Genomic DNA, 27,916 nt, shown 5'->3' on the forward strand with positions numbered 1-27,916 from the left:
AGAAGGTTGAAATAATTCCCACTGCTCCTGAGAAAAGAAGGATGCAAACATGATCTATGCACATTAAACTTCCTTCACTTTTCTCACAAAAAGGCTTTTACAGTCTCCATTGAGGTTTTTTTAGTTTTAGTTTTGTTTTCTTTTTTATACAAGGCTTTAATTTCCAATTTTTTGAGGTAAGAATTATCTGCCTCCAAAGCAACACTATATTCTATTTATGTATTTATTTAGGGAAAGCGTCTCCAACCTGGGTCCCTCCAGAGGTTTTTGATTCTCATTAGCAGCAGCGAGCGTAGTGAGGGATAATGGAAGCTGTAGTCCAGAGTATCTGGAGAGATGTGAGTTGAGGAAACCAATTTAAAATAATGTCTACCACATTCTTCAGAGAGCAGCCTCTCAGGAAGTCTAACAACTTAAAATATGCTAAGTTGGATGATCCACACTACATTAACTGCACTCAGCTCCCATTGACTTTAATTACTCCCACTGACCTTATTCACAATGTTCACATGGGTTTCAATGAGACAGGTGTGACTACTATAATTCTGCAGTTTGGCACTTTTTTTTTCCTGTGACTTTGTTCCAGAATTGAGGAAAATTCTTACTCTGTATTTTATTTTGTTGTTAGTTGCCTTGCACACCTTCTTGGTGGTAAGGCCAGATACAAATCTAGATGAACACTAAATTCACCTGAAGTGCCAGATTGCCAAAAGAGATATAGGGATGGAGTGAAGATTTGACACATATACATATACACATATAGGACATTCCAAGCTGAAAGGTACATACAGTTGGGTGAATATTGTGTGTTAAAAATTGGTAGATTAATGTTGGTGACAGAGGATCCCCAAGAAGCCTTCATTAAGTCACTTCTTCATACATGTACAGGGTTATTCAAAAAGAATGGTGCTGAAGTACAAGTGTTCTTATTCAGTTTTGCACCATTCTTTTTGAATCTCCCAGTTAACCTTCCTCTGTCTCTTAAATGTTAGGTTGCTGGATTTGTAAGAACACTGATTTATCTTATCCTATTTTTACCATCCAAGCTCTCAATGCAGAGCTCTGCTACTTCTGACTTCAGCAACACATTGAGCAAAATGAACCATCTATTAGCCCCTCTGTTGTAAGCCGCCCGGATTCCCAGTGATTGGGCGGCATATAAATAAATCCTATTATTATTATTATTATTATTATTATTATTATTATTATTTTGGACAAGTCATGTAGTCTGCCCCAACTGTGGGCTATGCCATCTATGGATTTTAGTAAATCTGGAAAGCAAGCTCCCCTGACTTCAATGGTTGCATTATTTACCGTAGCTGTAGATCTTAGCTCTACTAAAGTGGGCTATTGTCACTTCTTACTAATTCAAAGAAACTGACATCTTACAGAATAACAGGACTGAAAAAACTTATAGTCCAGCCTCTTGAGCTGAGGCAGGCCACTGAGCACACCCCAAATAAATTGCTCCATGCCATAATGTATTTTCTGTCACCGCACACAATCCCTATTAACATCTGTAGATATCAAAATGGACTCATAAATTCTTAAGTACAAGCACTGCTCCAAAATTAAGAAATATGTCCCCCCTGAATTCAAAACAAAATTCCTTTAAACTTTGCTAGGAAAAAAATCAGTGTTTTCTCCTTTATTCCAAGAGTAATTTTACCTAGGGTACAATTTACAGTCAATCCTGAGTAAGACACTATGGTTGGCATCCCATTAGTGACATACACATGCTTAAGTCAGACTACATGTGTTGGGGGGGGGGGGGAATGCATTCTGCTGACAGTGGCAGAAGCGGAGTTATGCATAAAGTAGTATTACAGACTGGAACTGTGCATGGCACACTGCAGCTATGCACGGCACATCGCCCAGCCATTGATGTGTGTTACACAATGTTGCTATTCTATATGGAAGCTGCATAGTGCTGGAATAGTGCATCTTTGAATGCAGATCATGCTACAGGCTGCAGTGGTGACACTGGATTCTAGATTATGTTTGGTAACTGGAGGTCCAAATATGTCCTTATGTGGCCATTCAAAATGAAAACCCTCACAAACATCTTACCAAGATTTAATGTACATTTATTCTTAACACGTGGAACATATAGTATAAAGATTTCATACTGAATAAATGATATTCATTAAGCCAAAAAAGGAAAAAAGGGAGGAATTTACATCAAGTTTTTTTAGCTACATCGTCTGAAATACAAATATGCAGAATTCATCACTGAAAAATCTCAATTGTGTTTCTTCATCAGGAACTTCAACTGAACCTAGAACTTTTTCACACCTCGATTAGAAAGAAAAACAAAAAACAAAAAACCCCAGGAAAAATAAAACTATAAGTTGATTGGCTGCTGAGACAGCAATGACTTTATACATAGAGACCTGTACAGCATCCTCCAGAGAGAAAGAGAAAGAGAGAGAGAGAAAGAAAGAAATTGAGAGAGAGACAGAGAAAGAAAGAAAGAAAGAAAGAAAGAAAGAAAGAAAGAAAGAAAGAGAGAGAGAGATGTCTGGCAAGAGATTAAATAATTGGTGTCTCGCTTTTGCAGGTCATCAACTTGTTTAACTCGTCATACTATAAAGGGGTGGCAGGGAAAGGGGGAACAAAACTGCAAGGAGGGCATGTGCAATGTACAACGTCATATATATATACACACGTGGCAGCTGTTAGGCTGCAGCTAAAGGTTAAAACCAGTTCTAAGAGGTGATCTCAGGGTTATTCATACAATCAAGGAGGAAGAGAGAAAGAGGTCAGGGTGTTGTAGGTTCACACATGATACTTTGGGGGAAAAGCCTTTTTTCTCCTCAACATTAACTAAAAACATTTTTAAAAACTACAGCTTGCTGCTGATCCAGCTTTTTTTCTTCTTCAATGTGAGACATTATTACAGTATGTTTACAGTTTAAGGTGTACAGTACATGAAGTTCTACACTCTACTGCACAGGCCTCCATTGGACAAGGTCTGTTAACAACTGGTAGCTTCTTGGTTCCTGCAAGATTGTGAATGTACAACGATAAACCACACAAGAGTTCAGCAGTCACTTTTTTTTGTCCTTCAGAGTTTACCATTAAAAACAGTTATGAAAGTAGCGCCTGTTGATGCGATAACAGGACAAAGTTGTTTTCCCCAAACTCACTGTAAACGACAGCAACTTTGGTTAAAATAAAAAAAGTCTTTTTTTTTAATGTAGGCAGAGCTTTGTCTCCTTGAATGGGGTTAGGACAGATCTGAAGGGCAGAGGTGAGGGAAGGGGGAACATCTTTTCCCCAAGGTAGAAGCAGGACAGCGCAGGGCAGACAGTGGATTCTGAGGTGGTTTTGCATAAATAAAGGGCAACAATCAGTTTCTAAGTCCTCCACTCACACACACGCACACGGGGGGTATAGGCATCCCACGGCTGTCATGACTGGCCAATTAAAAACAGTACATCACAAATAACTTGTGAAACCAAGGAGTTCATCAGAGGTGACACGGAGATGTCCAACAGCCGTGACTCATATAATGTGAACTCAGAGTGGTTCTCGTCCACTTTGGCCAGGGCAAGCAGCGCCCGGGCTGCCCGACGCATCATGTCCACACTGGTTGGCTCAAAGGGAGCATTTTGCATGTGCATCAAACTGGCTTGACTCTGTTGGAACTGAGTGGCCGCCAGGCTGTCCTCCAAGAAGCCTAACAAGTTGCCAATGCTGCCTTTCTGTACAGCAATGGCTCTAGCTGCCAAGCTGTCGCCCTGCGCCAAGTTGGCCAGTAGTACCACAGCCATCTCCCGACACACTGGGTTCTTTCGGTCACTAAGGAAACGCACCATGGTGCCGTAGAGTTTCTCCAAGCGACTAAAGGGTGGCGTTGCAAGAATCAAATCCACATTGTTGTCCTGGATGCTGAGTTTGCTGAGGGTTTCCAAAACCAGTCTCTGAGGGGAGAGGACAGCATTAGGGCCTAGGGTTGGGAAAGGATCTTGGGCTTCTGCTGAAGGACACACGGCCCAATGGAGGAGTCCATCCAAGATGGGCAAACAGATGCTCTCTGGGTACGGCGAAAGATCCAACTGGCCAGAGATGTTGGCCAGCGTGACCAAAGTGTTTTCACGTAGCATCTCCAAGCAGTCCCACCACCACTCCACTTTGTTGCAGCTCACTCCTTGGTCCTGTTCCTCTTCCTTCTCATATGTCAGTGGTGCCTGTTTGCGTTCTGGATGCTTATGGTGCAGGAGAATCAGTTTCCCTAGGATCAGCAGCAAACCAGGGTGTTTAGACATCTCAAAATCATTGCCTGGCACAAATGATAAACTCCTGATGATGTTCGACACACAGATGCAGCGTTTAGACAATGAGTCCTGCCAGTCTAGAAGTGTGCAGAGTGGTGTCTCATCCTTACTGTGAGGTTCATCCTCCAGGATTTTAATGTTTCGGTGGCTCTGAGCTGGATTAATGCCAAAGGGAAATTTACCACCCTCTTTTGTTGTCTCCACATGTTTTACCACCTCCTCTTCCTCTGCCAGGGAGCCCGGCCGTGCTGAAAGCATGTCATCCATGGTGGCTGTTATCCTTTTCTCTGGAGGACCATCAGATGGTGGAGACTCTCCCTCTCGGGCGACTGGGTTACCCTCAGTGACAGAACGTTTTCGCAACAAAACAGAGTTGCAGGATGCTCGTTTGTGAGTCAACGACAGCTCCATTTTGCTTTCAAAGTGGGTCTGAATGTGTTCAGTGGTGTCTCCCCCACCAATCCGCCAGTGCAGCAACCCACTCTCAAACTCCTGAACCCGACCAAGTTTGCCTGAATAATCTACCACAAATGGGTCATTCTTCTGCACTATCTTGACAGGAAGTTTGTCAAATTTGCTCACTAGCTTTTCTTCAGAGTTCTCAAGAGGTGCTGTGGCTTTATTTGCAAAGGCAGCCTCCTCCTCCCCTTCCTCTTCTTCCTCCTCCTGTTCTTCTTCTTCCTCACAGTTAGTACTTCGTGGCTCTTGTTTCTCTCCTTCCTCAGGAGGAGGACTCGAAGACTTGTTGATCCTATCAGGATCCAATAGTGTTTTTTGACCTGGATCTCCCACCTCATATTCCTTCAGGATTCCAAAGATTTCAATTAGGCAGCGTCTGAAATATTCCACCAGTAGCTCCAACAACCCTGGAAGCTGCAAAGGCAAAAGAACATGAGATCAAATAAAGATTAGCCTGATCGAGATAAGTATGTAGAGAGATCCAAAGAAAGACGTGAAAGAAAATTCAGCTGACTGTTACTAGATTCCCAGAGCCTCCAACGCTCAGAGGGTTACTTTTCTTTTTCTTTTTACTAAAATTATCATTCCCTTTTTCATTTTCCAGATTACCATTCAGTGCTTTTCAAGAAATTTCTGTGTATATCAAAGGTAATACATAAGAAAATTCACTTATTGAACTAATGCTTAGTGAGAAAATGAATTCAAGATACTGGGAATGGTGGTCATAACTGTCTAGCAGGAAACATGCTTTCCATATAAAAGGTTCCACTTTCATCCCTAGCATTCTGATGAAAGGATCTTGGTGGCAGAGCCACAAAACACCTCTTTGCTGCCTGAGGCACTGGAAAACTGCTACCAGTCAGATCAAAGCTGTGACTCAGGAAATGGAAGCTTGAGATGTTCAGATAAACATTAGGGCAGTACAAACAAACAGTCAAAGCTTCATACTGGTTCTCAAAAAGTACTTTTTAAAGAGAAATATGTTGTGTGTCCAATGTGTTTAAATTTACAGTTTTTGGGAGGGCAAGAATATCTCACATCATCTTATACAGAAATTTACATTAACGGAGCTGTATCAAATGTAATAGATCAGTGGAATAAGAAGGCTGCCTTGACACCCATTTTGGGAGAAAGATGGGATACAAGTGCAATAAATGAATGAATTAATAAATACTTTAATTTATTTAAATAAAACTATTCTACTTTGAATGATATTATTTCCTTATAAAATGTTAAATTATGAATAAACATGAATGTGTGACTGAAAGTACGCACACTAAATAAACAAAATATTTTTATTCATATACTATATCGAATGGGGGGCGGTGCGTGACATCCACATGGAGATGAAAAGGGAGGTCCCAAGGGTAATAAGTCTTTTACAGACTCAATGACTCCAAGTCATTTTTGTACTTTAAGAACATAAAATATGTTACACATAACTTGTCTGGCATAAAATTATGTTTGGCATGTTAAAAGTACAGTTTATTCAGAAAATAATTACAACTTCAATTTTTTTTTCCCATTTTATTTTTTCTACAAGGTATTGAACTGGGAAAAACCTCTTTGGTCTTGCCAGTTGATGAAAATCAAATGAAAGTAGGAACATAAAGGGGGGGAATCAACATTAGTAAAACATAGAAAATTAGTTTTTCTTTTTTGATACTCGTAATGCCAAGCAACATAAAGCAATCATGCCTTTAAAAAGAACTAAGAAAAGGAAATCATTGCCAGAAATTAAAATAGTATGATCCTGTACACCAGTGTTAGGGAAATAGCATCTCCCCCCCCCCCCCAATGCACCAGAGACCAGTATTCATGCCCACTGGATACAACCCACACCCCTTTTCTGGAAACTCATTGTGGATTGCCAGCCTATGGCTCATACACTGACACCAGTCTTCTGTCCATCCTTTTGAGTCACACAGCTGTAGACATTCTTACATGAAAGTCTACTTGCTCCAGATTTTTTAAAATAACATGGGAAGAATAAATACCATACATGAAAACTTGTTTTTCACATTTTATTCCTCATTTTGTAAGAATATATTCCATGATCCATTCCCCGTCTAAAAAAAATCCCCTATAAGAGTTTTTTTGGGGGGAAAGGGGATCCACCCCACTCTTTTCCTCAACCTTTCCATTCCCTCCCTCCTTGAGCCTTCACATCCCTATCTCTTCATCTCCCTAAATTGTGCCAAACCACATCTTACCATTACATCCCAGCTGGCAAAATACTGTTTCACATGTATTGCAAATCAGTAAACGTTTGCTTTTTTTATAATCCTGGTTTGGGACTGCCTTGGAAACCAGTTATTTTGATCATGGTTTTCAAAGCATGGGCAAACTAATCTTTTGTCAGCCCAAAATAATGGCAAACAGGGAATGAGGGAATGCTAGCAAGTGAGAGAAGGGGTGAGCGAAGCTTCACTCCAGGATTGTAATAGCAATCATTTTCTGGTGTAACATTTGAGCCAAGCCACAAGGCTACACGTTGAAGCTCACTGGCTATATTAAAATAAACTTTCTGCTTGAGAGCACCAATTTATTGCATTTAAACTTTCTTTGGTAGAGAGGAGTTGTCCACAAAGGTCAAATCAAATGTGCAACTTAGATGCAACCCAGTTTATGGAAATCAGCTTGCTAAAATACCAATCTAAAATAAAATAAAATGTATATTATACTCATGTATAAGTCTAGAAATTTTAGTCAAAATATTGACCCAAAAAACCTGAGTAGACTTATTCACAGGTCAATATAGGTGCTGTATACATGTAGAATTTTGTAAGTTCTTTGGCATTGTTTTATTTTGCATTATCCTTTAGATCCTTTGTTACATGCTCCTAGATTTTACCCTCAACTTATCCACGGGTCATATCAAAATCCATACTTTCGACCCCAAAACTTGTCCTTGACTTAAACATGAGGTCGACTTATAGTCGAATATATACGGTAAACAGGATGGTAAGAAGGTAATTGCTTGCATGAATCCTCCTTATATCCCAAGGTAATTTAGGGGGAACTGTCATAAATCAGACAGCTTCTAATGGGTTTTTCAGCATCCAAACCAGTAAAGAGACATTTAGTATTTTAGGATTAACATCACTGTAATATGGCTTAAGCTTTCATGGGCAAGAGTCCACTTCATCAGGTGCTTCTGATAACGTGGACAGTTGATTTTATGGGTTAATGCCATAATAAATGTTAAAGTCTTTGAAGGGGTAAAATAATTATGTTTTCCCAGATAGGACAACCAAGCATGAGTTGTCTAGTTGCTTTACATATGAAATGTGATTACTAAATAGCAAGTCCAAATACCAGAGGCCTTAGGTAATATTACACCCAACCTTTAAGATTCTATATAGATAAAAGTTGAACCCAAAGATCAACAAATGCAAATTTTCTCAGATTCATTTACTTTGCATAACTTGTTTTGTTTGTTCTACTCATACACAGGGACAAAGAAACCAGGTGGAGAAATTCGAAGGCCAAATCACTGGAAATTTTACCACCACCTTTGGGCGTTAAGCTTCTTTGTCTCTTTAAATTGTTATCAAAGTACTGAAATCCAAAATGCACAGAATACCCGCAATCTATACATGAGAGGTATTTTACTTTAATAAAGTGTCTGCATCATGCAACTTCAGTTTCCTTATTTCAAAGCCCTGTTTCCAGATGATACCAACATACCTGGCTGAGGTTGAAGGTCATTATGCTGTTGTCATCATACAGAAGGATGTTTATTGTATCTAAGGCCCACGTACTTTCAGCCAGCAATCCTGACTTCAGAGACATCATTACTCTCCATGCTTCAGGAGTTCCTGCAATGTACAAAACCCATTTGGTGCTCATTAGCTCCCACAATGAAACAAAACTGCTCTGAATCCAGCTTTCCAAATTTTACAAAAGGCAAAAATGAGTTCATAGGATTGGGTGGACAAGCTATATTTTGCATTAGCAGTTGACGAGATCTCTCCCACAAACCCCCAACATACCAATACACAGCTTCTATTAATTGCTACTGAATGTATTTGCAGATGGTCACCCAGCATTTTTAGAGAGACTAGATTGCCATAGCAAAACACTGTTTTCTAAGCAAATGTTGAGAATCCTTTCCCTGGATAGAATGCATCACAGGATGATTTGTGAGTTGGGAGACACCGCCCCTTCCACCAATACAAGGGGAATAAAAACTGAATTACCAATATCTTTTGTAGTTAAGCGGCGTCGCTGCTTCAGCACAGGGTGCGTAGCTTCCACTGACCCAGGTGGGAATGTGATGTCCCGTCGTATCATAGGAGGCTGTACAGCTGCTGGCGTTATATGTGAGGCAGGAACAGGAGGCCCTGCCTTCTGCATTTTCATTCCTGAGTGCAGGAACGGAGATTTACTTGGAGAAGTGCGGTTTTCCACCGGCCTGGGAAGAGGTGCTGGACTAGATACCTGAGGAATGTGATTCTGCATGCTCGGTGGGGTCTGATAGTTGGGCTGGGGCGGTCTCGTCATTGGGGGCACAGGGGCAGAGGGCCCATAAGGAGGCTGGCGGTTGCTATGTGAAGGCCATGGTCCCTCATGATTACCCCGCTGATCCGGATGTAGCATTTCATCTGTTCGATTCACTGCATGATACGCAGGCCCTTGCGTCGCAGAGCCAGTATTCTGTCGGTTGGGGTAGCTGTAACCCATCTCATTACGCCCTTGCCACATGGTGCCCTGCTGTGGGCCCTCTGGAGTAGACTGTATGGGGCCACCCATCATCTGAGGAGGCATGCTCTGCTGTGTGCTGGCACCTGGGGGAGCAGAGACTCTCTCTCTGCCAAACTGGAATGGGAACTGGTTCTGTGGCCCAGCAGGAGGTCGGCGGTCTGTGGCAGAGTATGTATTCGAATACTGGTTATAGATTTCTTGCTGAGGGGAAGGCTGAGCAGTTTGCTGCTGGCTAGCTGGTTGGGTCTGTGCTGGAGGCAGTTGTTGCTGGGTTTGTCCCTGGCCTGCACTGTATGGTACATTGTACATCTCTGTTTCGTGTCGTTTGGCTGGGGGCCCATAATTACCATCCATTGGTCGCTTGTAATTCTGAAATGAAAGTAAAAAGCAAAACAAAATAAAATGAGATAAGGTAAAATAAAATAAGGCAACTCTATTTTTGAGAAGGTTTACAGCCAGAAAGTGCACATAAACAGTGAATTAAGAGCCCCACACATTTAATCTTATCCTTCTCCAAAGGATCATCTGGTGGATAGTGATGGCCTGATACTTGGGAGATTTTGGATGCTTTTGTGCCTTAAGAGCAAGATAGAAATGTTTTAAATAAATTTCATAGAAATGGTCCAAACTGGAAAGGGTTGTCAATAAAGCACATTGAAATCTATCTTGTTTCACTTCCTCCTCTTGCTGTAATGTACTTTAAAGAGGGCCATGGTATTTATTGTACAAAATTCATCTTATCCTCCCTGTATATAAACTAGTACTGGAAACTAGATGCAAGTTTTGCAGTTTAATGTATGAAGCTTGTTTTCAAAAGCCTTCCTCACCTTAATAATTGACAACCATGACCACAGCTGCAAGGCTTCAAACAACTGATATGTGCCAAGGTATCTGTGACAAGTATGTGCTGATTATATCAAAAACAACAGCTGGAGAGAAAGGCACTATTGCAAAGTAAGCCTGCACTATGTGTTTTATTACTATTAACCATTCAACCTTCAGGTGTCTTCCTATAATAAATGCTGAAGACAAAGCTCTGTGAAAAGTCAAATGCTGATTTATTTATTTATTGGCTACAGACCAGGTTTTGCAATTGTACATATACTCAAATTCAAGTGCTACACGATTATATTCTGTATTTAAAGGTAAAAATAAAAAAAAAAACATGTATTCTACCACAGGTGAAAGAGAACCTCACACAAAATGACATGGAAATGAGATATATATTAAGACACTGAGAAGCTGAGTTCTCTATATGTTCATAAGGGGAATGTAACCTACACTGAATATCTTTAGACTAAGCCTGCATCTGCATGGCAGAAATAATCCAGTCTGACACCATTTTAACTTTCATGGCTCAGTGTTATGGAATCTTGGAATCCCAGGATTTATACTTTGTTGTGGCATCGGAGCTCTTTCAGAGTAAAGGCTAAACATCTCACAAAACTACAAAACCCAGAATTCCATAGCATAGAGCCATGGCAGTTAAAGTCTAGTACGAATTATTTAGCACTAATGCATTTGTTCCCTCATCAGAACAAGTCAGGCAAAGCCACATTAAATTGCCTCCCACCGCCTCCCATGCAAGTAGGGGCCATTTTTTAATTATTTATTTTTGATGTGGGGGTGCAGCCTTCCTTGGTCCATGTCACCCCTTGACTTCATGTAGCTAAACTAAGCCAGACTCACACTGTCACCACACGTTACTTCCTTGCTTTCTATGACTTCTCACAGGTCACACCCATCATACTCTGGGCTAGTCTACACATAGGTGTACTATGCAAATTGGTGCACATTTTTGCACATTCACATTAACAATTAATTGCGTTCACTTTACTGTGCAAATTTTCACATCTATTCACCCTCCCTCTTCCAAAAATATACAGCCATTTGAATGCATTTGAAACAGATGTGCATTTCTGTGAATTTCAACAGATATGTTGGTAAAAACCACAAAGCCTTTTCTCATGGAGTTTTTCCGTGGAGGCAGGGGGGCAGATTCAAAAAGCCCAACCCCCTACGAATTGCATGTGGCTGAATCACATTCTATTTGCCTGGAATGAGGAGTATTTTAAATATGTAGACCAGCCCTCCGTCAAACTTCAAAACCAGGGAGGCTCACCTGCTGTTGTGGCTGATAAAGCGTAGTTTGCTGGCTTGGAAATGGACTGCCAGAGGATGTACCTTGAGTGGGAAATTGATTGCCATAGGAATCATGTCTGCAGGAAAAGGATCATATTATTAATTTCCCTCCCAGAATACCACAAAATTTACTAACTGAAGAGACAGTGTTGTTATCACAGAAGAGTCATGCTGGAACCTACCGCTGCTGTGACTGTTGAGGGTAGCGGCTAGGAGAGTACATCCCTGAATCAGGAGTGGAAGGCATGATGTTGGGCTGGGGAGTTCCGGTTCCTAAATTTGCCTCAGGTCCCAATCCTGCTTCAGTCCTATAGGAAGCCGAGCATACTTGTCTAAGAAATCATTCTGGTCCCCCCTTACTGAAATTACAAACCGATCTGACAGAAGTACACATGTAAGTTGCTGAGCTCTTGGTTAAACCCAGACCACACTCTCTTTTACAAGTATGTGTATGCACAGATTTCTTAGAATTTTTCAATACATTTTCCAATAGTCCTTCTCTGGCCTATCTTGGTGGCATTCATGTAAACAGCTGCAGTTCAGGAAAGAGAAGCCAGTTATCACCCTCACCTTTATAGCCTGAAGTCATACTAGTCTATCAGTGCATTCTTTCAAAATTTTGCTCACCCATGTCACTCCTCTTTTCACCATCCTGCCCCATCACAATACTCGCTAGTCACAAGCACAGGTGTCTGAATTTGAGGGTGGAGACTATGTCCATAAATGAACATAAGATAAAGATATCTGCATAACAAAGAATCACTTGATACAGAAGTGCAAAAGCAATCTATCTTCATACACACTCACCTCACTCTGTCATAAGGACCATAAGGATAATGTTGCCTTTGCCCCATGGCCATGTTACTCATCCCTGGACCTGTAGCACGGTTATAAGGATCACCCATACCAGTGTTGGGGCCCTGTCCTGAGGACATGAAGGGATCGCTTCCTGAAACGGAGAGGAAGAAGAAATAATGATCCGAGTTCAAGATTCATAAACCATGCAAAAGAAATTTGAACAAATCTGAAGCTACACTGTACAAATAAATATATATTGTCAAATTTGCTTTCATAGACTTATAAGCCTTGGTACATTTAATACAGTATGAAAAATGTTGTCACCTTTTCTCATAGTGCCATAGGGATCCTTATTTGGCTCATAAGACATACGGCCCATCATGTCGGACGTATTCATGCTGGGCTGGTACCCTGGGTTTGGAGTCATGGAGTTTCTCTTCTGGAAAGTAGGGTCACTGCCATCAGGGAATGTGTCCTGAAGGCCTACCGAGTTACTCCTGATCCAAGAAAAGAAAAAACTGTTTTAACGTTGTACAATATTGTGACCCAAGCCATCTGTTAACAAAGTTATCACTTAACCCAGTACATGTTAAAATGTTTATTGGTAGCAGAAAGGAATTGTACAATACCTGATGCCTTGCAAAGGGGGCATCTGACTGTGTGGTGTAGATGCAGGAGTTGGGGGCTTCAGGTCTCCTCCTTCAGCCATGGAGCTACTGGTGGACTGAGGTGTCTGAGGACCTTGCATGGAGCCTGAACCCGCTGTAAGGGGGAAACAGATGCATCAGCTTTATTGTAAATACAGTTGTTATAATGGAAAACCTCAAAGGTCTTGACAATGTAGCTCCAAATCATAGTGGCCATGTGAGTACACTAGAATAAACCCTGCAGCACAGTCCCTCTGTCGATGCATAGCAGTGTTTGAACCTTCTCTTTTCTACACAATTTCTCATCTGTACGTGCATGTAATAATAATAATAAATTTTATTTGTGTACAACCAGATGTTCCTAAACTTAATTGAAAAATACTTTGACTCAAGGCAATGCTATGCCCAAAGCAGTATTCTCCAAGGAGAAGCAACATTCTGCTATCTGTAGAGGCAGGCAATTTGGTACCTCTACCTTTAACAAGGTGAAGAAGAGAAAATTGACAGCAGGCAATACTTTGAGTCAAGTTCATCTTTTGGTACCACTTTACAATTTAAAAAGCACAACGTACGTCACCACCTCCACAGGTCCCATCACGTAAAGCCCCAGCTAACCTCTCCTGGGCAGGAGCAATCATAATAACTCAAGTGATTCCACTGTCTGTCCGACCCAAAGCTCTTGGATACTTTGTGTGATACAGCAAAGAAGGAGCCAGCTGTGGCGCACACTGAGCGCTTCAGTGCCCCAGTCTCTCTGGTGGTGCCATCTCTCAGGTCACTCAACGCCTAGCAACTAGGAAGAGCCAAGCTCTTAATTAAGCTGTCCATTCGTTGCCATTTTCGGCACTGATATCCCTTGCCCAAGCCTTGCAAGTTGATGAGTCATTTCAGCTATTCATTAAAATCCGCTGGAGGTCACATGCGGGTCATGTTTGTTTACGCCCCACCTTCCTGGCACCCTCTCTCTGGGCTCCCTCCCAGTCTGGGGACATCTCCTGAGAAGGAAGGGCAGAGGCAGGCCCAGCGGGGAGCTTCATTCACAAGCCCTCCCCTGCCCCCCGCTCCCCATTCATTAGCCTTTCAGCTCCATTCCGTTCCCCTGGGAATCCAACAAGCAAAGTCTCCGCTGCATTCTAATACACTGACATCAGCAGGAAGAGCCTTCGAGACATTCCCCCGTGTGTCACTCCCATTTGTTGTTCCGTCCCCACCCCCCGCCATCCCTCCCAACTCACAAATTTACAAACTGCTGGAGGGGTGCCAATTCCATACACTGTGAATTCGAGCCTCACTGGCTGCACTTCCCAGGGCACATGTTGCCATTCATTCATTCATAACCAGGAGCCGGAGGGGAGGGGAAAAGTGAAATGGGTGGCGGTAATGGAGTGAGGGAAGGGAGAGAAAACTCACACCGTAACAGTCCAGGAGGAAGTGTCTACTGTACAAGACGTAACATGTGTAATACTGTACAGGGAGCCAACCTAGCAGAGCTTTGGAAGGTGGCAAAGCAAACCAAGGCCCCAGGACACAGACACAGACAGACACAAATTTGGGGATTTTTGCTAACCAGCTCTGCAGGGAACCCTGGCTTCTTCCCCAAAACTATCAATCACATGCTTCATTCAGGTGTAACACAATACTAAAGTAGTATTCAAAGATACAGCAGTGTTAGTCTGTACAATAGTATGTAGAGAGATCTTGTAGCACCTTTGAGATGAACTAAAGAAAGAAGTTGGCAGGCTGAGCTTTTGTAGACTTAACTCTACTTCCTCAGATGCATTCGGACCAAATGCATCTGAAGAAGGAGACTTAAGTCTATTGAAACTCAGGCTGCCAACTTCTTTCTTTAGTTTGATTCAAAGGTGCTACAAGATCTCTTTACATACAATACACAAAGGATGACCCTACCAAATAAGGGGCCTTTCAATGGGAACAGCATAAACAAGACAAAATATTTTAAATGGGAAGAGATGGACTGTTATGGTCCATCCGAATCCAAAAGAGACCATGTTCAAAGTTGCAGTCATTTTGAAGGAATAACAACCTCCACAGTACTAGAGTAGCTTCTTTTTCAGCAAGAGTGAAAGGGTGAGTTCCTTTTACTTTTAAGACTATATTCTAGCAGAGGTTTTCATGGACTATTCTAGATAATAGTTCCCTGCCTCTAGTATTGGTGTTACTTCACACAAGAAAACTGAGTTACTGCTCTTGGGTGAAATGTATTTATTAATACATACTTCCATCCATCGAATAAACTTTCCTAAGATGGCTTTACAAATCCACACACACACACACACACAGATAAAGGGGAAAAAATCAGCCACAACATTTATATGCCTCACTCAATATGGTGTAGAAGTGGAGATCTAGTATCAGATACTTCCTCAGAAGACCGCTGCACCTTTTAAAATTACTAGTTAGAGGACCTGCAGTAGTGCTCAGTTTCGCAAGCCAAAATGGTGCTATTGCCAAGTTTCCCCTGAACTAAAATTTACTCAGGCATAGCAAAGCATTTGAATATGAAATGGATTCTCACACTATAAAAGAGCAAATGGTATGGAATCCATTGGCTTGCTCAAGAAAAAGGGTACACTGCAGCAAACATAAAGATAGGGGCTTTGTTGCACCTAATTCCAGCCACCTCCTCTTCCAATTCCTGGATATCAGACCAGCTAGTGGGGAAACAAATTCCAAATGGTGATATCCTTTTCAAATCCCATCTACTGCATTCAGTAACAAAAATGTAACTGTTTAAAGAGGCAGAGTCATCCTCAACTAGGGGCTATGAGTCAGTGGGAAAGCTCAAAGGGTTTCATTCCAGTCTCAGACTCAAACCCCAGTATCTCTAAGTAGCGCTGTGGAAATTGGCTCTTAGGGCTGCTTGACACCCTGAGAGTTAATGCGAACTAGAAAAATACAATATTAGACAAAGTGAACAATATGCAAGACCAAGTACTCTGTATATGGCAAGGTTCTACCCCAGTTGGGTGCTAGGAGATTTTAAGTCTCCTCACTATTTGCTTCATCTAGGAAGGAAGAAGCACATGGCTACTCTACAGGCTTTATCGGTGTCATATTCATCTGGTTTTTTCCTAATTTTTTCTGTTTTTCCTCCCAGGCCTTTCCATCTCTAGTTCCATGGCTTCCTTGGTTGAGTCCATCCACCTGTAATGAGACTGTCCTCTTTTCCTACTGCATCTCACTTTACCAAACACTGGCCTGTTACAGACTGCCAAAATAAAGCTGCTTTGGGTCTCTTTGGAGGTATGCTATTTAAATGATGCATGGGTCCTAAGAGTCTGGAGGTCACGCCAAAGCCACACTCCGTTCCTAAGCACTGGAGGGCAGCTTTGGTGCAGCTTCTGGATTCTTAGGACCCATACATCATTTAAATAGCATACCTCCAAAGAGACCCGAAGCAGCTTTATTTTGGCAGTCGGTAACAGGCCATTATTGTATTTTCTATGTCTCAAGTACAAAAGCCTCATTTTGGCCAGTCTGAAATCTAGGGAGAGTTCGGGCTTAATTTGCTCTTAGACCCACTTGTTATTTATTCTGGCAGTCCTTGATATCCATACCTATTACCCCTGGGGAGCACAATGAAATGTGTTCTTGTTTCTTCTTTTGGGGGTAGTAATTATTTTAATTATATTTATTTAGCTCTTCTTATTGTAATCGGATTTGGAATTTTTATTATAAATTGAAAGTACTGTAGTATAAAAATATTCTTAAATAAATTAATAATCCCAGCTGTTAGAAGGTAAACAGCTGGGTGGCTGCACTTTGCTGTTATGAGTACAAGGGTACACAAACAAGGCAGGTTTATGTGCCTAGCTGGATCAACTAGTTAAAAGCATCATCTATCACCACTTTAGGTAACTTTCAAAATATCTCAACTTATTAGTCTTAATTTTCTGCCTCATATCATATTCTAGATAAAGCACAAACTATTTCTTTACCTGAAGGTAAACATAGAAAAGAAAGCAATTTCACTTGCTTTGCCATTTGCCTCTGTTGCAGTGTTCAGTCTCAGTACTTCACTCTTTTCTGGAAATAGCTACTCTGTCTAGAGCAATGAGAAGCCACACACAGTCTTCATCAATACTCTTAAATATCACAAACCTCATTACAAATAGTTTTGTAGAACAAAGGAAGGCTACACAGAAAATTAATCTGAAAATGTGTCTTTAAAAATGAATCACTGGAATTGGCACAGTTCTAATGCCTAGCTGAAGTAAGGTGCTGGTTGAGCATTTGTGGATCTCTTCAAACAGATAATGCTCTACTGCAGTGCTACAGAGTAGTGGTCCATGGACCAGTTTCAGTCCGTGAATCATTGGCTGTGGGTCTGTAGGAAATTTCCAGTTGCATTTTGCAGAGAGGCAGGATATAAATAAATTTTATTATTATTTATTATTATTAAACCAATGGGCACAAATATGGTACCAGTCCTTGGTATGTTTGTTTTTTAAAAAACAGTCTCCCATATCAGAAAGCCTGGTCTATTAGATACTTATCTACATACTGTTCTAGTAGGGCAGACTCAATAAATAATTGTTTTCAGCAGTCAAACTTAACTCACCTGGCGATGGAGGTTGTATTTTGGGTTGTGATTTCTTTGAATCGGTTGCAAAGATGTCTGGGGGAGGATCTTCGCCTCGCTCAATCTTGCACTCAAAGGCATAGAGACACTGGATGTACTGCTTCTTCAGGGAACTAGCTGCACTGCTAGAAGTGCCCACATTCAAATTGGTTGCTAACTCACGCCATTTCTTGTTTTTGTTAACCTGCACAAAGCCAAAAGGGCCAATTTTTTAAATCCAAGACACAGATCCCTTTTGAAAGAAAAATTACAGGAAAAGGAACAGGCATTCCGATAAGGTTTCAGGAAAGCAAGAAAGCTCCACTGTAAATCAGCACAGTGTCTTCTAATAATAGATTAAAAAGAACCAGTATGCAATGTAGCTGTTGCTCTCAGAGGATAAGCAAATACAAAACAATTCCAAGTTCAAGACAAGCCACATCACCAATAGTAAAACCTAGGTGAGTTTGTAGTAAATAATACATACAGATGTCTTCCTGAGCTGGATGAAAGGATGCCAGAGGAACAGGATATTGATTAAGAACATTACAAAAAGAAGCAAATGTTTATTATTAAAGATAGTTGAAGATAGTTTAGAAACTACTTTCAACTATCTTTAAACATTTTGCTTATGAGTACTGGGAATTTAGGAGTTAGGTGTGTTTATGTGTATCAGACCTGGGTTGTGAAGCTATATGCATTTTGAACATCACCTTAAAAGGGGTTCCAGAAAGGCGTCACTACCAAATACAAGCATATTTCTTAAATGTGATCTAACTGTTCCCCCACTACTGTTCACTCACTTGAGTTAGCCCTCCAATCTCCTTCACGGAGACATAGAGACGGTACAGGTCTAGGGGTTTCCGGCCCACAGCGGGAAGATTGGTCATGCCCATTGCTTTCTCTTCAGTGAAGGCCAAATAGCGATCTACCCACATCTTTCTTTCTGGTTCACCACCAAGCTCATATAGTTTAGTAATCTTCTCATTTGTAGTAGTGGAGGAATTAGATTTCTAGGGGAAAAAGAGGAAGAAGCAGACTAGAGAATCAAACAGCAATTTAAAGCACAAGAAAGGCAATATATTTTGCGATTGTTACATAAGGCATAAAAAGGGGAAGAAATAAAATAGCTTTCCCCATCCTGATAAAGGTTTATACATATGAGCAAAGTGTTGAAACACACTCTACATCACTTCAAGACTACTGTGGAAATCGAAATAGCATTTATAATCATTACAAATTGGATCCATTCCAGAGAGGACACAGTATTCTACATTTTCTTTAACAGCTAGGCTCAATTATTGGAATGCACTGTATGTGGTGCTGCCTCTGAAAACTCTTTAGAAACTTCCATTAGCACAAAACACAAGGACCAGGTTAACAAGCATGAGTTGTTAAATCTAAGGAATCAGTTGATACTTATGAATTTGTTTCGAGACACATTTTAAAATGCTTGTTTTGCTTATAACTGATTGACCTTAAAATTGAATTGTGATTGTTGTTATTAATCTTTATACAGGCACCTGTTTGAGAGTGAGATTTGGATTAAACGGAGCCATGACAAATACAATTGATACATACAAAGGGGTAAGACGTGGGTGCTTATTAGCTCCCTTGTTATTTAATTTGTATATTAATGATTTGCCATCTGAAATGAAAGATTCTACAGTCCATATGCCAACAGTCCTACATACTCCTTGTAACACTTTGCTAACTATCTAAAAATACAAATGCCAAAATACCTGAAAGAAGCATTTACTCAAGCTAGATTTGATCAGCTTGACACAATAGTAAGATATGGTAGATTTAATGGTATTCCTTACGATGAGTGAACTTGTATTTGTGGAGACCGAGAGATTGAAGACTTAGCTCATATTCTATTCAAGTGTGATTTGTACCAACAGGAAAGAGACCAGTATCTTGGTCCCTATATCAAACGATCAATGTTCTGGGATACCCATGTTAGAACTTCATACTTCATGAGTGGTCAAGATTCAAAAATATCTATTACCACAGCTCGGTTTCTATGTAAAGTAATATAGTTGAGAGCTAGATACGTGGGGACAATTGGGGTAAACTGTAGAGGTGATGAGGAATTTTGATGTGCAACTGTTTTATGTACTATCATTTTAAAGCTGTATTCCCTCCTGCCATTTTACCCATTTTTGTACTTTGAATCCTTTATATAGATTTTTATAATGAAATTTTATAATTTTGTTTCATTTATGGGTTTTGTAGTTAAATTGTATGGCATTCAGATGGGATCTGTACGGTATTTTATTCATACTTTAGATTTATTATACTTAGCTTTTTAAATTTCTATAGACCCTCTGTAGAATTTTATAGTGTGTTTTATCTGCTTTGTGATATGGCCTAAGGGTTAATCAATAAACAATATGCTTATAAGGCCATGCACAGTCTGTAGCTAGGGTATCGGAAGGAAAGCTTCCTCCCATATGAATCTGCCCAGTTTCATCGCTGGAGTCTCTTGGTTGTTTCCATTCTTCAGAAGACAAGCAGGTGGCCCCAGGAGCTTTGCTGTCAGGGTGTGCTGTCAAAGATATGTACCTGCCATCTTACGTTACACTTTATACCGCAGGTGACATATGCCCCGTGGATAAACTGTGGATACAGCAGGCAAGGAGAGAACAAGAGGCAGCACAGAAATATTTTCAATAAATAGAAGGATTTATGTGTATGTATATGGTGCATACTAAATAAATCGGTAACCTCTGCATCAGATATTATATTCAAGTACTGCAAATAAAGCAGATTACAGATATGTCATGCTTAGTGTACCGCAACACTAAGTGTAACTATTTATTTCCAAGTTCTGCTGGCTACAGTTTGCATGCAATAAGTGAGCCCCCAGGTCAACAAGATAAGCTTTAGTAGGTGATACTTTCTGTACAGATGTTGAAAGACAAAATGGAGAATGTTAAAGAAACAACATTTCAGAGGATGCAGGAAAGCTGAAGAATTGTTTAATCTTTGTAGAAGGAAACTCAAAACTCACTAGTGACTTTTCTTTCATAAGCCACAGAGACGAGTATACCAAGAAGTAAAGTCTCTCATTAAATTGGGCAAAGTTCAATTTAAATTTCCGTTGATACAACTTTCAGCATAACTAAGATGCTATGGTCTATGATGTCTAAGAGCAATCTTCAGTATCAAACCTACATTTTCTGAGGTGAGCTTACTGCACTGGAAGCTGACATATAATAAAATATAAACAGTAAAGAGACAAGCACCACATGCTCTGAGATGCCATAATTCAGGAGAGGTAGAAAATATCAAAACAATAAAATAAAATAAAAAGATGTACAGAGGATAGTTTTGCAAGCAATCCCCTCAAAATGTTTTGCCAGTGACACTCAGAGGAAGAGAACAGACTCCTAACTGAGCAAGTTTGTATTTTAATACAGAAGTAAAAGTGTGAGCACCATTCTCAAATAACTGTGCTTTACACTGCTTTCTGTTTAACAAAGTATATTGTTCAGTAGTATCTGAAGGGCCACATAATTCCCACCCTTATTCAAGGCAATAGTACATTTACCTAGACTTTACAATCAAATGCAAAATTCAAATTCAGATTGTATGATGCATGTTATAAGTTTTTTATTGTACAATTGTAACATGGTTTTATTTGTGAGCTGTCCCAAGTCCTTTCTGGGAGAAAGGTGGCACAGAAATGAAAAGAAATAGAAAAATTAATTTATAATCAGGATCTCTCCATCCTCTGGCACTCTGAATTGCAGTCTGGGTGGAAGGCTTATGGGTGCTAGGTAACTGAAGTCTAAGGAGAGTTTTTAGTTTGAAAAGATGATGCTTATTTGCAACTGAGTTGAAAACTGATCTGAGCTAGCCTAGCCAATATCAATGAAGCTTTCTTGCTTAGCTTGGCCAGTATCTTGCTCTGAGGAAATGTGAAGGGCAAAGGAACAACATCTGTGAAATTGTATTCTCATATAGAAACAGGGGAGCTCCTTATTTAAGACAGAAAGAGCATGACTACATTTCTTCTATTTGTACATTTAGAGAAAGTAGGCAGCTGAAATAAGTCTACATTATTGCCACTAAACATGCACACTGGTAACAAAGTTGGGGGGGGGGATCAATTCTGCTAGGTTTTTACACCTGAAACTGTCTGATTGCTCCCATATTTGACACAGGCCCAAAACACGTGGGTCAAATGACACGGATTCTGGCCACATTCGGGGTGTAGTGTTCAGATGGCACACATCCTGAATGCAACTGGAAGCTGCGCCAAACCCGCATTATCTGAAAAGAACCAGGCCAAGAAGGAGCGGAAAGAATCTGCTCCTTCCTACAGCCCTGTTCAGGACCGTGGCAGTGGCCCAGATTGGGATCAGGTGTGTGTGGTTGCTGAATGGCACCAATGTCGCCTTGCACCCATCTCTTCGGCCTACCTGTTTCGGGACATAATTGATTATTACACTCAAATGCATCTTCCAATGTCTTTTATCAATATTCTTGGCAAGGCAAGGCAATTATCCATGCAAGAGAATTAATATAATTCTAGCTGTTAACCTTACATGTATTGCTGTTGCGTGCCTTCAAATCACTTCCAATGTATGGTGAACCTAAGATGAACCTATCATAGGGTTTTCCTGATATGATTTCTTCAGAGGGGTTTGCCTTTGCCTCTCTCTGAGTCTAGGAAAGTCTGACTTACCCAAGGTCATCAAATAGGTTTCCATGGTTGAGCAGGGATTCAAAACCTGGTATCTAGAGTTATAGTCCAATGCTCAAATCATTGCACCATGTTCTGTCTTTACATATAGGTTGCTCTTAAGCAACCCTGAAGAAATGAAAATTATTAAGATCCAGATATCTGCCAAAGCTGATGTGAAAAAGCCAAAATCTGCACGCTCTCTATTCGCTTTTAAGCCAATTCCCTCCTCAAGCCTTAACCCCAATTAAGTATTCATTGCAATTCAGATTAACCATGGTTCTCAGTTAACTAGGTTTTGAAACCATGTCTTTAACTGCCCTGTGTACAATGCTGCCTACACTGTAGTACAATAACATCATAATTTGAAGCAAAATCAGCCATCGCTAACAAGGTTGGCACTGAGAAACTTGATGAAAATGTCAGTATTTTTTAAAAAGAAAAGAGAAAGGAACACTGTTCACAAAGCTCTAAAAATTTTAGTTTTTCACTCTTTAAATAAAACTCCATTACAGAAATTTTTCCATCCAGAGCTGAAATATTAGGCACTCATGTTATTACTGCATGTTCTACTACTGCAAAGTCTTATGGGAGATAACTTTGCTGTGTCCCACAACTGGGAAGACAGTTTTGTTCACTTCTAAACACAGATATGGTGTAAGTTGGCACATGGTTGGATTCTCTACACACACGAAATAGAGACTAGATGGCTAAGATGCTTCATGGCTTTACAGACCTCAAAATTTCCACAGAAACCAATTTCAAAGTGGAAATGAACATCTTTGGCGTCAAAAGTTGTATGTATTCATATAGCTCCACATGTCCCAAGGTCATGATTTACTGGAAGTGAACCCCAAGCAGAGGTACAACAAACAGTAAGCAATAAGGGAGAATGTTAAGCAGGCACAGTACTTATTTGTTTCAAAGAATCCTCTCCTTATTTTTAGACATTGTCGCAACTTCATGAACAAGGACCTCATATGGTAATCATACAAATTTGACAGTGCTATGTTACCAGAAGCTTTACCAAGAGATGTTTTTTCAACAGCCAATAATAGGGTGCGGGAAGTAAGAAACAAAGAAGTCTTGCTCTTTCAACATAATCTAATTATATTAGCCTGAACCCTACTAATAGTCCCAATAAGAGTAGACACACTCAATGGGATTTACATAACTGCGGAGTCACCATTCAACAACTATCTCAATGGGTTTACTTTGGACTACCAATAAGATTCAAGTCTTAAGTATCAATAAATGTTTACACTGTTTAGAAATCAAGGATTATGTTTCTCTAAAATTTGGTACAAATGTTTTCATATTTTTACCTTTGACTTGGACTCAGCTTTTGGTATTCCATCTGCCTTATTGTTCATTTTTGCTGCAGGTGTTAGTTTAACATCCCCAAGTCCCATCATCTCAGGACTTGCAGCCATCCCTAGAGAATCAAGCAATCAATATTAGAAGACTTTTCACTGTGTCATCTCAAAACCCAAGGTATCTGAGTGAGTACTGGGTACAGTATATCTTACCTGCAGAGTTGTTTGCCATATTCCCACCCATTTGATATGGTGGGCCCTGGGGATTGAGCATGCCAGCCATGCTATTAATTCCTTGGCCATAGGGAGGTCCAGTTCCCATCATTCCTCCTTGATTAATATGGGGGTAACCAGATGGCCTAAAAACAACATGCCTTTATTAGTAATACCTGACCATGTGCATATGCTACCAACATGATTATGTAACAATAATATCTGTGTACACTGCTGAAGCATATTTAGCAAGTTCAATCGAGGTTTTTTTTTAAATTCAATTTCATGCAGAAACCAATAAACTAACAAGAAAACCTTTCTCAATAATCCCCACTCGTTACTGTCTGATCTGCAAGTTTAAAAAGAGGTTGAGATCTTGACTACTGTGGCAACCACAGTTCTCTCCTTCATGGTTTAAGATTAGAAATCTCAAGTGGTCTACTGGCACAGTCCTCTCTCCCCGAGCCTTTCAATACTGTTTAATATTTCACTGAGTATGTTGTATGTACAACAAAAAGACAGACGTAAAAGCTATGCAGTATGTTTACTGGCTCTTCTGGGCTAGTTTATGTTTAAATGTATGGCCTTTCTTCCAGCACAGGAATCAAGGTGGCAGATACATGCTGGGGGGGATCCTAACAGAACTGGAGATAATAAATAGGTAATCCTACATGTATTCTGCCTCCCACAAATACAGACACCAATTCAGAAAAGGGATTAGGCAGGTGCAAGAAATCATTAGGAGATCCTGAAATGTCTAACCTCGTCATAACACAGTATTGCTCAGATGCATCAAGATACAGACGGCTAAAACACCATTTCACCCTCCATTTGCATTGGTTCAACTATTTGATGCCACTGTCTGAATTAAGAGACTCTTCACTCCACTTTGTTTGGTTGACAGGAAGCTGCCACTCACACCTACCCCAAAATCTGGTATATTTTTGCACACTTGGGATCTTAAAGATGATCACAATGTGCCTGCCTTTATTCTTTTACATGCCTAAGATGTGAATGAGCTCTACTCACTCCACTCATTGCATTTTCTCTGCTTGTGAGAGGTAACTAACAGATTTATCTTAGATTTGGGAAGATCTTTGGTGGTACACATCAACTACACATTTGCATGCACAAGGCTCACCTGTTCTGGATTGAGTTGACAGCAGCAGCATGCATAGCAGCAGCAGCAGCTTCTTGTGCTTTTCTGCCACCTGGTGGAGGACACATTCCAGTTCCTACTTGGGGAGGCATGTTTGCCATGTTGGGTCCATAGGGCCTATTCCCCATGGCAGGGTGTGTCAAACCTCTCCCTGGGGGAAGCCCAGGATAGGGTGGTACACCAGTCTGACCATGGATTTGACTCCCTGCTCCCATGGGGTTCATGGTTCCTCCCATTCCTGGGTTGGGATAATTTGCATTGGGCATAGGATTGTAGTTTGGCTGCCTTGGATATCCACCTAAAAAGAAAATGGCACAATGATCAACAACACTGAATAATATTCTGGCCATTCATTTCTTTTACAAATTCAACCTGTGAATTTTAAAAAGGTACTGTATATAAAGGAGAATTTTGACTCTCCCAAGCACTAAGAATCAGAATGTTGATTTCACATAAGCAATATTGTGATATCAACCTGAAAGAAGTATGCAAATTGCAAATCATCTTTCAACAGAGATCTCATGTGTGAGTTAATCAGAATCACCGACAAAGACTAAACATAAAGATCTAACAATAGATATTATTTGGCCAGTCCCTGAACTAACAAACTAGCCTGGTTACATGTTTTGATGTATAATTAAAAGTAGAGGAGAGCTCAGAGAGCAAGACAGAGCACAACTCCCCTTGGCTCCCAAAACCTACAGCTAAAATATGCTATATACTATACTATACTATATTATCTATATAGCATTATAAGAACAAAACACAAAAAACCCTCAGGAAGACCCTAGCCCCAATTCCCTCTCTTCCACCATGGCCTCAAGGTGGAGTTCAAAAGCTTTTGCTTCCATCTTAGATCAGACACAGCTTCGTGTCTGCATCTGATGCAGTAGACTCTGTCTGTGAGAACATATGCTAGGAATGTCTTCTTCCTGATTAGTCTCAAAGGTACTACTATCCTTTCCTTTTCATGATAAAACAGATTAAGGCAGCTACCTCTTTGAACTGCTTATAGTTTTACCCAAACTTTCAACCTGTGGTAATTCTTGAACAGTATTCTTAAGTTCCTGACTGAACTTGGTCAATGGGAAAGAATTCTGGGAACTGCAGTCCACCAATGTCTGGACGACTGAATGATTCCCACCCGTTAACACCTAGCAGAGTGTAAGACATGCTTGTGCTTCTACGTTTTACAAGTAACCAAATTAATGCCCTCACCTTGAGGACCATACTGAGCCCCCTGAGGTCCGTAACTGCCCATGGAATTTTGTTGGTAAGGTCCCATTCCAGCATGCATCTGTCCTCCAGAAGACTGGCGGGGAGATAAGGCAGACCCAGGCTGAGGAGAATTATACTGAGGCATCTGTGGATTCCTCTGTATATAACCTAATGAAATAATAAATGTAAAGAGATTTTGTTATACTATTAGGTTATGCAGAACACACCTACAAGCGTACAAGCAATAGAAAATGTAAATTCTAATCTAAACAAATGACATTCTTTCTGAAGCTTTCGTATCAGTAGCTTTAAAAATTCAGTTGCAATTCCAAGTTCAAACTCTATTTTTAGGAGAACTATGGCTTGCCACAGCAGCGTTCTGTAGCTGTCACCATAAGATCTCTGTGATGATTGTTAAGTTACCTGAGTCATGATGAGCTTACTGAGACAGACACACAAAGTATTAGATTCTTCCCAAGAGTTTCCCCCCTCTTTGCCCTACTTCAGAGAGAATCTAGAAATCTTGCCTGCTTCTAGTTTTTTAAAGAACTGGTTGAAATTCAGAGTGCACCATAAAGGTACCCTCGGGAGTCTTTCAACCATTTTGTGCAAACAAAATATTTAATTCAAGATCTTATTCAAAAGATAAGCAAGAGCTAACTGAACCAAGCGTTTATGCCCACACTGTCATCTTGCCACTGACTGCTAAGAGGTAATGTTCAATCACAGCACTTTATGGTTTTTACATGTAAACAGTCTCACTGATGGTAACTGAACACTCACCTCTATCTGGGGCTATGGTTGACTGATTCATGGAGGTATGCAAGATGCTGTCTGACTGGCCACTTGGTGGTCGAGGTGGCATCTGGTTGCCTGTGCCACAAACAACATTTTAAATACATTTCCAAATAATTAAGATCCTATGAAAACTCCATGATAGGGTCACCATAAGTCAGAAACAATTTGAAGGCATACAACAACATCTCACACTAAGACCTAAACCGTACAGGAAGAGAAATACACACACATACAGGCACACAAATTTATAGCCTGCTTCACTCTTAAAATTAAAAGTACTTATACTGTAAGCCCCCCATTTTTTTCACTTATCCATACAGCATTATGAGTCTCATTTGCAAACAGTGAAGCAAAAGTGAGTGATGAAGCTAATCCAAAAAGTTCAGAAAGTAGATAAGTACAAAACAACAAACAAGCTTCATTTATGTACCGCTTCATACCACTTAAGCAATGTCTAAGCGGTTTACAACTGTAAGCTAATTTGCCCCCAACAATCTGGGTACTCATTTTAGCAAACTCAGAAGGATGCAAGCCTGAGTCAAGCTTGAGCCCTTTTGCTGGTCTTGAACTCGCAACCTTGTGGTTTTGAGCGAGTGGTTGCAGTACAGGCATTTAACCACTGCGCCACCAGGGCTCCTGAAGCAATCTGAACCCATATATCTTGTTGTCATTTATTGTTAGCTTTATTTATTACATTTAGATCCTCCCTTTTCTCCAAGAAGTGTCCCCCCACTTTGTTTTTTATTCTTACAGAAACCCACGAGACAGGTCTGGTCTCAGAAATACTGACTGGCCAAAGACTGCCAATCAATCTTTGTGGCTAGGTACAGATTCAAGTTTAGATCTTTCCCCTTCTAGTGTGATACTCTAACCAGGGAGTGAGGAAAGTGCAGCACATGGAATA

The 27,916-nt window shown here is 40.5% G+C and overlaps 1 protein-coding gene across 8 annotated transcripts in view; it reads right to left on the bottom strand.

Moving 5' to 3' along the window:
* Positions 1 to 2,105: 2,105 nt before the first annotated feature.
* Positions 2,106 to 27,916, bottom strand: part of ARID1A (AT-rich interaction domain 1A) — a 130,287-nt gene continuing 104,476 nt past the window's right edge. For all 8 annotated transcript variants that reach the window (XM_089479314.1, XM_089479309.1, XM_089479312.1 and 5 more), the window contains 15 exons: positions 26,998 to 27,087; positions 26,215 to 26,382; positions 24,979 to 25,294; positions 23,838 to 23,983; positions 23,634 to 23,743; positions 18,419 to 18,628; positions 17,616 to 17,820; positions 13,016 to 13,148; positions 12,711 to 12,883; positions 12,396 to 12,537; positions 11,771 to 11,896; positions 11,569 to 11,665; positions 8,942 to 9,815; positions 8,430 to 8,560; positions 2,106 to 5,153 (listed from right to left, as the gene is read on the bottom strand). In XM_089479314.1, the coding sequence (XP_089335440.1) occupies positions 3,414 to 5,153; positions 8,430 to 8,560; positions 8,942 to 9,815; positions 11,569 to 11,665; positions 11,771 to 11,896; positions 12,396 to 12,537; positions 12,711 to 12,883; positions 13,016 to 13,148; positions 17,616 to 17,820; positions 18,419 to 18,628; positions 23,634 to 23,743; positions 23,838 to 23,983; positions 24,979 to 25,294; positions 26,215 to 26,382; positions 26,998 to 27,087 (4,661 nt within the window). In that variant the 3' untranslated portion in view covers positions 2,106 to 3,413. The remainder of the gene's footprint in view (positions 5,154 to 8,429; positions 8,561 to 8,941; positions 9,816 to 11,568; positions 11,666 to 11,770; positions 11,897 to 12,395; positions 12,538 to 12,710; positions 12,884 to 13,015; positions 13,149 to 17,615; positions 17,821 to 18,418; positions 18,629 to 23,633; positions 23,744 to 23,837; positions 23,984 to 24,978; positions 25,295 to 26,214; positions 26,383 to 26,997; positions 27,088 to 27,916) is intronic.

The sequence above is a fragment of the Sceloporus occidentalis genome, unplaced genomic scaffold, assembly GCF_023333645.1.
Source record: "Sceloporus occidentalis isolate IW3139 unplaced genomic scaffold, rSceOcc1.0.p SCAF_13, whole genome shotgun sequence".
Lineage (NCBI taxonomy): Eukaryota > Metazoa > Chordata > Lepidosauria > Squamata > Phrynosomatidae > Sceloporus > Sceloporus occidentalis.